Source organism: Sinocyclocheilus rhinocerous, unplaced genomic scaffold, assembly GCF_001515625.1.
Source record: "Sinocyclocheilus rhinocerous isolate Xijiao unplaced genomic scaffold, SAMN03320098_v1.1 scaffold1165, whole genome shotgun sequence".
Taxonomy (NCBI): Eukaryota; Metazoa; Chordata; class Actinopteri; order Cypriniformes; family Cyprinidae; genus Sinocyclocheilus; species Sinocyclocheilus rhinocerous.
In genome coordinates, this window is record NW_015645061.1 from 40,520 (window position 1) to 52,634 (window position 12,115).

The 12,115-nt window shown below is 35.1% G+C and overlaps 1 protein-coding gene and 1 pseudogene across 1 annotated transcript in view; one reads left to right on the top strand and one right to left on the bottom strand.

The window, feature by feature from the left end:
• The window catches only part of ints10 (integrator complex subunit 10), a 16,928-nt gene extending 9,733 nt beyond the window's left edge, over positions 1–7,195 (top strand). Inside the window, exons 10-16 of the mRNA XM_016508511.1 lie at positions 184–266; positions 1,439–1,619; positions 3,095–3,174; positions 3,254–3,416; positions 3,724–3,817; positions 5,505–5,573; positions 6,716–7,195. Coding sequence (XP_016363997.1) covers positions 184–266; positions 1,439–1,619; positions 3,095–3,174; positions 3,254–3,416; positions 3,724–3,817; positions 5,505–5,573; positions 6,716–6,872 — 827 coding nt within the window. The 3' untranslated portion in view covers positions 6,873–7,195. The remainder of the gene's footprint in view (positions 1–183; positions 267–1,438; positions 1,620–3,094; positions 3,175–3,253; positions 3,417–3,723; positions 3,818–5,504; positions 5,574–6,715) is intronic.
• A 1,252-nt stretch (positions 7,196–8,447) lies between these two features.
• LOC107705287 (toll-like receptor 6) lies at positions 8,448–11,013 on the bottom strand (annotated as a pseudogene).
• Between the last annotated feature and the right edge of the window lie 1,102 nt (positions 11,014–12,115).

A 12,115-nucleotide genomic window follows, 5' to 3' on the forward strand; every position in this document is an offset into this window, starting at 1 on the left:
AGTGTGTGTGTGTGTGTGTGTGTGTGAGTGCGTGTGTGTGTGTGTGTGTGTGTGTCTGTCTGTGTGTGTTTGTGTCTGTCTGACTGTCTGTCTGTCTGTCTGTCTGACTGACTGTAGATTCTACAGGTTATTAGTAGTTTTAAAGTGTAAATGATGATCTCCTGTGTTACTGTTTTATTTCAGAGTTCCTTAAGATATGCTCAGCATGGAAAACTGAGATGTGGATGTGGTTTCGCATTTTCCTTACAGATATGATCATTTATCAGGTATGATTTAATTTAATGATTTTTTTTTTTTTACTTGATTGATTGATAATATAGGTCATATATGAAGTCATAACTGTAAATATACCTGTTTCTAGTTTAAGATAGAAAAAGCTGCTCACAAACCAAAGTGACGTCTGATTCGTGAGCAAGTCAATTCTGTTCGGTCAAACAGATTCACAAATCAATCTAAATGGTTCTTTAGTGAATCAGACCGAGTCTGAATAGTTTTTTTTTTCTTTTCTGTAAAGACCTCTTCACACCAAGATTGAAACGACAAAGAAAAGCAAATATTTTGACCAATTATCATCTATGACCAGAACAGTCAGTTTTAGAATATAATAGTTTATCACAGTATAATTATGTCAATGGAGCCATAGTATTATAATTATAGTTTTTATTAACATTTTGAAAATGCTTTTATTTTCATATTGGGTTTTTTATTCATTTTAATTTTGGTTTTTTTTTTTATTTGTTAAACTCTGTTATATGCTTTTGTTATTTTAATTAATGTTTGTTATTTTATATTAGTATTTAGATTAAATTGTCTTTATTTCAGCTTTAGTTTTAGTTTATTTCCTGTTAGTAATTTTAGTACTTCAACTTCAGCTTATTTCAGTTAGTTGCCAAGGCAACATTTCTAATTTCCTAATTCTCTAGCTTTTCATCTAATATTTATTTGTATTTCATGTCAGCTTTATTTCATTTAACAAAAACTATTTGAATACTTTTAGTTTAAGTTAATAATAGTAATACTGTCCATCAATTTAGTTCTATGAAATCAAGTTAAAATATATCAGAATATAATTTTAATATGTCAGTGTCTCCATAGCAGTGGTATATTAGTATTATTTGTATCAGTTTTGTATTTTTATTAACATTCGAATTTGGTACTTTTGTCATTTTATTAGTTTATTTTTTTTAATATTAATTCCTAGTTTTTTTTAGTTTTAGTTTTAATTTATTTCCACTTAATAATTTTAGAGCTTTGACTTAAACTTATTTCAGTTTGTTGGCAAAGCAAAATTTCTAATTTTCATTTCTAAATTAATTAATTTTAAGTTTTTTTTTGTTTAAGCTTTTCAAGTTTAAGTTTTTCGTCTATTATTTTATTTTATTTCAAATATTTAAAACAAATAATAATAGTTTCGCACACACACACACACACACTCACGCACACACACACACACTGCATTAGAGCTGCTGTATTTAGTGCATCTCATCGTGTTCACGCTGTGGTGTGTCAGATGGCGTGTGAGAAGCTTCTGGAGGTTGTCTCTGGTCTGATGCCTCAGAATCATGAAGCGGTGAAGAGCAGCGAGGAGCAGCGCAAACCCCGCAGCAAAACCAGGAAAGGTGCGTCTATAGCACATACATAATCTGCTGTTTTACTACAATACTTTATTTTTATTTTATTAACCCTGGCTCTTTTTTTTTTTGGCTGTGTTAATATTAACAGCATACATTAATTAGATGTTACAGTGTGGAAATTTAATTGATACCCATTAAAACATCAATATTTATTCATAGTGCCATTAAAGCATAAAATCATGCATTCCTTAATAAGCTTTCATTCTGTTGGCAAGGCTTCAGAATGTTTGCTATTTTTTTTTTTTACTATTTTCCACCTGATGTTGTTGTTAATTAGTGACTTATTCAAGACTAATTCATGTAATGAATTATTATTATTATTATTTATTAATTAAGAATCTGCAAAAAAAAGAAAAAAAATCTGCGTAGCATTTATTATTTTTGTGCGTGTGTTTTATTATAAAAACACCAGTGGCATTATGTGAACAAACTGGCAATTAAAGGGTAAAAATCTAGAAAATGAATGAATTTTTGGTAGTTATGACCAGAAATGATGTTCATAAAAATCTGTCATATTAATATATTATTTATTTATAAAAATATTAATTTATATTATTTCCTTTTTTTGTAACTTAATAATTATTAATAAGTTATATTTATTTCACAGTAGTGACCCTTTTGGTTTCTGAAATTAACAGTAAGGTAACATTTATTAACATTTGATGACATGAACTAACAATGAGCAATATATTTTAAGAGCATATATTAATCTTTGTTAATGTTAGTTAATAAAAAATAAAATTCTTCATTCATGTTAGTTCACAGTGACGTAACTAATGTTAACAGATACAACTTTTGATTTTAAAAATGTATTAATAAAAGTTAAAATTAACATTAAATAATATTAACAAATGATGTAGAAGTGTTCATTGTTTGTTTATATTTACTAGTGTAGTTAACTAATGTTAACAAATGAATCCTTGTGATGAAGTGTTAACCTTTTTTCCATTAGCAGTAATATTGAGGGTTGTTATAGTTAAGAGTTTAAAACTGAACATAAATTAAAACCATTAAAAACATTTTTGTTACTTGAAATAAAATGTTAACAGAAATGAAATAAAATATAAAAACTTTTTTTTATTTTATTTCAGCTAGTAGCCAATGCAGTAGTTCTTATTTTAATTGTTTAACTTGATGTACTAAAGTAACTAAAATTAAAACTGAAAAAAAAAAAATGGCTGTAAATTATCTTTTTTTTGTTTGTTTGTTTGTTTTTTAAATAGCTGAGAAAAAATTACTTTTTACTCTGAAGACTTTGTTTTGGGGCTAAACGATTTGGAAAAAAAAACAACTTTGAATGTCTAAAAACTTTTGAATGTCACTTTCAAAATTTCAAAACTTTAGAATTTTAACTTTTACATTTTAAATGTCACTGAAACCAGCAGTGCATGTCATCTAATTAATATTCATGAGCCAGGTTTTTTTTGCCATAATAGGATCTCTCTCTCCTCTGTTGCTAGGTAACGATCTGAGGCTCGTCCCCTGCTCCAGTAAATCCATCCTTCCCTTCTGTCTTCAGCTCATGCTGGCCTGTTTTAAGGTACCGGATCTGAACGTCTCACCCGCTCAAACCTCACAGCTCAGATTCGTTTTTTTAACTCGTTCCCTCTCTTTCTAAGCTGAGGGCCTTCACAGATAACAGAGACGACCTGGCTCTGGGTCATGTGGTGGTTCTCCTGCAGTATGATTGGCCGCAGGGCGAGAATCTCTTCCTGAAGGCGGTGGATAAGATCTGCCAGCAGGGCAGCTTCCAGTACGAGAACTTCTTCAACTACGTCACCAGTATCCTTCAGAAGAGAGATCGACCAGCTCTCCAGTGTTATGTTTCATCTAAAACCTTGACTTCAAGCCTTTATGGATAAAGCATTATAAAAGGAGTTTTAATGCATTAAGTATGCCTTGTAATGCATTATACAATCTCAAGAATAATTGTTTGATACATTATGACACTTATCAATTCATTGTTACACTATGCATTTAAAATGTTTAGCATGGTGAAATTTTTTTGATCAGACACTAATTCCAATCGTAATTCAGAATGAGTGTATTTTCATATATATATTTGTCTTTGACCAGCTTTCTGTCTGAGACATTGACATGTTAGAAGAGTTTGCTTACCTTCGCACGACTGAAGGAGGGCGGGTCCAGCTGGAGCTGCTGCCCAATCAGGGGATGCTCATCAAGTAAGTCCCGCCCACATCACTCACGTCAGCCAATGGAACTGGAGATGATGAGAAGTGATCATCGAAGGTCCCTCCCTCCTTCCTGTTTCCTTTCTCCTTTTGTTTTGGACAAATCGAATAGGCTGCGGTTAAGACTAACAGCCGTGACAGGAAGAAGGCGGTTTGCTTAGTGTGTTTTCTTTACCCTGCTTTAGTGCTGATGTCTCTCGTCCTCCAGCTGCTTTTTGAAGCCTTTTTGATCAGTTTTATGGTCTTTGTCTGACATTGTGTGGGGTTTTAAAGGGGTTGCAACTTGCAAGTTCAGATCTGTTAGGTAGTTTTAAAAATACTGGATGAATGTCAGAGCTAGATCATGACTTAAAAGTAAAGGTTCTCTATTGGCGTTGATGGTTCCGTTAAGAACTTTTATCATCCATGGAGCCACTAAAGGTTCTTTATAGTGTAAAAGGTTTATAAAAGATTATAAAAATGTAATTCACACTAAGAAAAAAAAAAAGGTTTTAAGAACTGATCACTGAAAGGTTATTTTTGGGTCATTTCGTGTTGACTTTTTTTTAGTAAAAGAAGTACTTTAATTTGTTCTTCAGACATTCTTCTTAAAATATAAACATCAGCTGTATGCAAAGTGACCCACACTTGGTTTTCGACCACTGAAAATGGGTAAAATTCAGCAATTTTGGACATGGAGTCATATTGAGATCCCCATATCTTTGGTACTGAACCATACAGGGCCTAAAAAATAAAGATTACTAAAGAAAAGTTCATTAAGAACCAGAATCTGAAAGAACATTAAGATATATTTAATACTTCTAGAGTTACAGACATGCAAACCTTGGAAAAAAGTATATTTGTGCATCTCAGGCAGGTGTTTTATGGTACATTTAGATCCCCATATGTCTGGGATTGAACCATATAGAGACTTAAAAATGAAGATACTAAAAGAAAAGTTTAAGAACCAAAATCTAAAAGGATATTAAGATACTTCTTCAGTTACAGGCCTGCAAACGTTGGAGCACAAAAAGTGCTTTTTCCCATTTTTGAACGGTCACCATTGGCATATAATGTAACAAAGATTGCTAAAGTCAACAGATTTTACTAACAGACCTACCAATCTCTGTGTAAAAGTAACATGATGATGCTTCAATCTTTCTGAAGTCATTTTTAACCCCCTGTATTTTGGCTGTGAATCTCAGGTGAAAATGGCCATTTTGACCCTCCTCTCTAAAATAGTGGATTACTCAGTAAATATACATCCATGAAGTTTAATATTTTGGCTTTTATCACTATTTATGTTTGTCTTACTCCAGAAAAAAATTAAGATGTTTCTCAAATTTGGTTGATTTGACCCGGAATGACCCTACTTCTGTGGCATCACTGCAAAAACTTCTTTTAGAAACTATTTTTAAGAGTGTACTTATAAATTATCTAAAAAAAAATACATGTATTACATTCATGTCTGAATTGATATAAAGCAAGAGCTGTTACTTTACATTGTAAATCAGTAGAAAATGACTGTGTTTTGTCATAATGGTATTTTAGATGAAAAACAGACTGGGAGAAATGCTATTTTAAGCTTTATAATGGCAGTTTTTGGATGTGCCGCTTGCTCTTGATGGGCTGTTTGTAGGGTTGTGGGAGTAAATGTCGTAGTGCTGGCGGTGCGTTTATGAGTGTTTGCTGTCCGTAGGAACCCCAGCTCCGCCCTGGGGGTGGAGTTAAACACCCTGCTGCTTCCAGGGGCTCAGAAGGCTGACAGGTACCCCGCCCCCTTCACCGAAACCCCGCCCCCAACCCTCCCAGACTCCTCCCAGCCTGACCATGTGTTCACATTCTCCTCCTATTATTTCTCTTCATTCCGCTCCAGCATTTTCATTTTGCAAGATCGTTCCCGTTCTCATACGGCTCCTTTCCTGTTGTGTTTTACTCGAGTTGTTGTGAAGTCTTCGAAGAATGTTTTTTGTTCGTTTCATATTGCATTGTGTTCGTAGTTTTCATTGAATTGCAGCGTTTTACATTCATGAGTGAATCTCACAGGTGATGACAAGAAATGTCTGAGTTGTATCGCACCTGGGAATCAAAATTAAAAATAATAAATTATATTTTGCTTAATTTTTTTTGTTGTTGTTGCAAAAATCACATTTACAGTAATGATAATGCGGAAAATGTCTCATTCTCTTTATTGAAATATAAAAAAAAAAGATATTTTAAATAGTGAAGAACAAGTGCAAGTATACACAATGTATTTACTCATCTAATTGTACTAATGTCTGCTTGTTTTAAATAGAAAAATAATGATTTATTTATTATATAATTTTTTCACATTACAGATTTTTTTAATAGATTTTAATGTTCTTAAAAACTTTACTATGCCCAAAACAAACAAACAAAGTACCATCATCCAAAATATGCTGTTTTCTTAAGTACACATTTTTTTTTCTTTATTTATTTATAATTATACATTTTATTTTATTTTACTTTTTTATTTAAATGTATTTATTTAGTTTATTTGTTTACAATTATGAATATTTATTTGTATTTTATTTTTAGCTATTTATTTAGTTTATCATTATGAATCTTTATTTTTATTTTACTTTATTTATTTTTATTTATTTCATTTTTGAATTTGAATGCAATATGAGCCAGACGTTTCTTTGTGAGGTTCACCCTTATGTGTATTTTCTGCCACAGTATTCATGTGTGTGCTCAGTGTTTGGTTGGAAGAGCGTTGCTCTTATATCTGTCTGAATGTGGAGAAACTGCTGTTTCGAAACGTTTTGTTTCTTGTATGGGTTCTGCATAAAGTTCACGTTCACATTGGTTCAGTACTCGGTTCTTTCTGTATTTGGTGGCCCGTATCAGCTCTATGTGTTCTCACACGCCGTGTGTCTGTTTTCATAGACACCACACCGTGACTCGAGGAATCACTAAAGGAGTGAAGGAGGATTTTCGGCTGGCGATGGAGCGCCAGGTGTCACGGTGCGGAGAAAACCTGCTCACGGTGCTCCACCGCTTCTGCATTAACGAAAAGATCATCCTCGTCCAGTCATTACCCTGAGCGACCTCTGGCCTTTAACCTATGTATCAGTCCAGTTTTGATACTTTTCAGACATTTTTGAAATGTATCAACTTTTTTGCATCATATATGAAGCTTTAGACATGTTTAGAGTCACAATGCATCGAGCAGATCTCATTTAGGTCATGGTTTTATTTTAGGTATTAATTAACAAACATTCAAAAATATTCAGCATTTTCTTATTATTTGTCTGTAAAATGCAGAATTCACTGTTAAAGCAAATGCAATATGTTCACATTGTATTGTTGTAAAATGCTTCATGAACTAACTAGACTGTGTTATTGTGTAATATAATGTTGTGCAGGCAGCTCATAATAAATAAAACATTTGTTCTCTAGTTGAATATGGAATTTAATTGTCATTCTTTACCCTGTTTCAGTCCATCCATCACTAACGTGGTCTTCCTTAAGGTCTCTATTCACTGTAAATCTCAGGATGTATTTTGTCTCATTTATGGTTATTAATTTCAAGGACTGGTACTTTTGCATGCTAGGTACCAATCTTTGTAATTAATAACTTTGAAACAGTGGCTCTCAACCTTTTTGGACTTCCCAAGTCCTTACATTTCTGAATTTTCTTCAGGGTTCCCAGTCTTTTTAATCAATGAATATGCATGCCTTTTTCAGTTGTTTGTGATTCATTGCATACAAATTAAGGATTTTTAATATGATTTTTACTCATAAATTCTACCAATAAAATGTTTTAGAGCTTGGAAAATATTTTTAGACTAAATAAAATGATACAATTATTATTTGCATCATGGAATTTTGCAATAAATAAATAAATGTACAATGAAATGTAAGCATAAATAGGCATTATAAATAAATGTAGCTTTTCACGTAACAAAAAAATGATGCTTAAATTAAATAAAATATTAATGCTTACATTTTAATTGTATTTTCATTTAATTATTGCATCATTCCATGATGTATTTAATATTTCCATTATTTATTTATTTAGTATGTGAAATCTCTCCATATTCTAGCAAGAAAAGTTACATATAGTTATGGAGTTTTTGGAATAATAGATTTTAAAAACCTGATATAGTTTTATCACAAAATTTTCTCACCATGAACTATCCACATGATGCTGGCATTGCATTAAAAAAGAAAAAATAAATTCCATTTTCCAGTTCCATAAATATCTTAATTTTAGACATGTTTTGTCTTATTTAAAATCATTTAAAGTCATATTGAAGCCCCTGTGGAAGTTTGCTGATGCCCTCTTGTTGAGAACCACTGTTTTAAACGAGTATCCGCTTGACAATCTCTATGAAATTGTTAGTAAAATTCCCTCTAATCACTATTCTTCTCTTTTCTCACCATGAACTATCCACATGATGCTGGCATTGCATTAAAAAAGAAAAAGAATAAATTCCATTTTCCAGTTCCATAAATATCTTAATTTTAGACATGTTTTGTCTTATTTAAAATCATTTAAAGTCATATTGAAGCCCCTGTGGAAGTTTGCTGATGCCCTCTTGTTGAGAACCACTGTTTTAAACGAGTATCCGCTTGACAATCTCTATGAAATTGTTAGTAAAATTCCCTCTAATCACTATTCTTCTCTCTCTGGTGGACTGGGAAGGTCGGCCTGCAGAGCTGCTCTGAGATTTGCCCAGAAGAGTTTCTGCTTGGCTCCTTCCGGTGGCCACTCCAGATTGGTGCGTCTGGACATCATAGCCTTGAGCTGGTAGTACTTGGAGGGAATGAGATACAACGGCAGAGGTTCCAGCAGAATGAGAATAATGCTGTCCATCCCTCGCGTCACCCGCTGGTGATTGGCGAAGTAGAGTTCGTAGTGGCACCATTCGCTCTGGACGAAATGAGAGGAGAGCACAAAGACACAACTTCGGCTCTGCTCTATGCATCGTAGAATGTTCTGGATGATCGTCTTTCCCGGGATGCTCGTGGTGACACACTCGCAAGCCGTAGTTGCCTTCGAGCTTGGGAAGAAATTCAGATTTGACCCAGTCGGCGTTCTTTTGGCTGTACGATACGAATGCATGGAAGCGCAACCCCTCCCAAGTCTTCCGCTTTCCTTTGGGAAGTTATTGCATTGTGCTTGGCTCGCGTCCATTTCCAGATCATCTTGAGGTACCATGGCACGTCCAGACGATTGCAAAGAAGGCTAACGGCAACTATTAAAGTGATTGTCGGGATCAGAATAGTAATAGCCAGGATCCAAGCATTGCAGGAGATCTCAGGAAGGTAGAAGTCTTCTAGTAAGGAGTTACTCCAGGATTCTGGGTAACTGCACCGGTATCCTTTCGGCCAGTGGCCGAGAGTCAAACCAAGAGTTTCTCCTCTTGGTCGTGTCACTCGGTCTTTGATGAGAGTAGTGAATTCACGCAAAGCTCATGTACGGATGAAAGGGTTGCGACTCAAGACCAGATCTTCAAGATGCAAGTCTCGAGGGCTCCCGGTAAAGGCAAATTAATTGAGTTGGATCTTACAGAGAGCTTCTGCAGATTTGGGAACGCTTGGCAGGTGGGAAGGTGTAGAAGACGGTTGTCCATAAGGTCAAGGACCCTCAAGTCGTCCAAAACCCGAAGATCTGAAGGAACTGTGGTCACTCGGGTACTCCGAAGGTTTAGGATCCGTATGGAATCGGGCAAACACTTGAAGACACTCTGGTCGAACCCATTCGAAGACAAATCTAGTTGGACAACTTTGGGAGGCCAAATGCATTTGCCTTGTTCCTCCGAATAGGTAAGTGTGTTTTGACTGAGGTCGATGTATTGAAGCGAATCCATGAGAGGGATTCTTGAGGTCAGAGGTCTAAGGAGTTTCAAGTTGTTGCCCTTCAGAACCAACTTTACTAGGTTTGTCAATGTACTGCATTCAGTATCCGGATCAACCGAGAAGACGTTTTCTGTAAGGGCGCAATCGGACAAGTCCAACACCTCGTTTTGGCTAACAGTCAAAGGACAGGTCATGAAGATGATTGGCGTTTGGGTTAAACTGACGTTTCTTGCAGGCATGTTTATGAAGAAGTCATAGAGCTTTTTTTGATTGAAGATGAATTCGGTTACGGATGCTCTTGTCATAGAAAAGAAATCCAACATGCGGCTTGTGGACAACGGTATGCCGTCTTCCATTTTTGTCATTGTAAGGTCTGAGAAAGAAAGCTGTCGAATTGTAGACTGCAATATTGTGTTTACACAGCTTGTTAGAACTTTCCAGGTGGTTTCCACTTTGGAGATTTCCAAGCTAACGGTGCGTAGGATTCCTCTGGGGTGCATCTCTTGGATGACCTTCATCCCGCTGTCCACCAAAGTGAATTTGACTTCTTTAAACGCCGCGAAAACATCAACCGTGATTGCAATGTCAAGGTTGCTTTTGGACAAGGCGATGATGGCTTTCTCGGAGCGTACTTCTTTAAGACTGTTCTCATCATATGTCTGTAGGCTGTTTGCATTAATAAAGAGCGTTTTCAGAGTAAGATTGGCAATGTAAGTGAAGTCTTGGTTGCTGATTGATTTGGCGCTCAGGCCCAACCACTGCAGCTGTTTCAAGCTGGAAAATTCCCTTCCTAGCGCCATGATGGAAAACAAGTTGGATGACAAGTCTAAGAGCTGTAGACGTCCCGTTTTAAGCAGGTTGGTCCGAGAGGTTCTGGAGTCTGTTGTGCGACAGATCCAAGATCTCCAAAGTTAAATGCATCCGTGTCTATGTTCTCCAGTATATTCCAGGACAGGTTGAGGAAGTAGAGTCGTGGTCTCTGGAAAATTCCCTTCATAGCGCCATGATGGAAAACAAGTTGGATGACAAGTCTAAGAGCTGTAGACGTCCCGTTTTAAGCAGGTTGGTCCGAGAGGTTCTGGAGTCTGTTGTGCGACAGATCCAAGATCTCCAAAGTTAAATGCATCCATGTCCTCCAGTATATTCCAGGACAGGTTGAGGAAGTAGAGTCGTGGTCTTGTGCTAAAGTCTTTGGCGCTCAGCGTCTGGATGCGATTCAGAGACAGATCCAAGTCCTCCGTGCACGGTTTGAGGCCGGGGGGAACTGAGGACAGGTTCTGAGATGAGTAATTCACTACGGTCCTCTTAATGGCCAGAATGAGAGATGGGTGGAAACACATGACATAAACAGACAGCAGCCACAAACCCGACGGCTTCATCTTTCTGAAGGAGAAAAAACACTTCATTTCCTGTTTTATGTCAACCGCATTTTTGGCTCGTCACAGTTTTCACTTTTACTCAAGTCTCTAGCATTAGTTTGCATTGTGGTTGCATAGCAGTATTTTAAATTTGCTAAAATAAAATAATGCAATAAATGCAAATGAAGGCATTTGGGAAATAGTGCATTTGGACTACTTTTAATATAAATCAAAAGACATTACAGAGTGGAAGTTATTAAATGTTCTAATATGTTGAATATGTTAATGTTGGCATTTAAATTTACTGTACATCAGTTGTATATTTTAAATTCCTGTTTAATTAGCATGTAAATTAACTTTAAAAAAATTCTACTGGACTGTTTTCCTGTTACCTGCATTGTTTTTAACTGCTTTATTTAGCCTCAGACGCAGTTAATGCTGTTAACCATTACAAACACTATCCAAGGCTCTCTAAAGTGCGTGTGACTAAGCAACCATAATGTTTTATTTGAGCTTAAGGTATTTTATCAAAGAATCTTGAGTATTTTAAAGCACCAGGCGACGGCGTGCTCCTGACGCGAAGGATGAAGGTAATTATGTGTAATTATGGCCACTAGTTTTGAGCAAATTAAGGCTACATTTCAATATGAAAATGTAATATAGCCTATGACAGTATATTGCCCTTTATCAAGAGTATTACTGCCATATATGTTACCTATAAGGCCATATATAGCATAATTTCCACATACGTACATTCTCTGGGTGAAGGTATAGCTTAATAAAATGTATAAAATCCCCCTAGTAAAATTTGTGTATGTACATATGTTAATAATATCTAGCCTATAAGTTATAGCAACAATATGTCAGAAATATTTTATCCATATATGCAACTTCATTAAAGCAATATATATATATATATATATAAAGTTGTAAATAAAACAGATTATTGGAGTATATTACTACTTAATATTTTCAGATGTAATTCAATATGTTACTTGCCGTTTCTTTTGTAAATATTTGTGAAATTTAGTAACAGTTTCTAAAACAGTTTTTAATGAGATATTGAAATGAAAAACGTGTATAATGTTTGTTATATTGATGAGAGTTGGTTGTCGATTGTTGT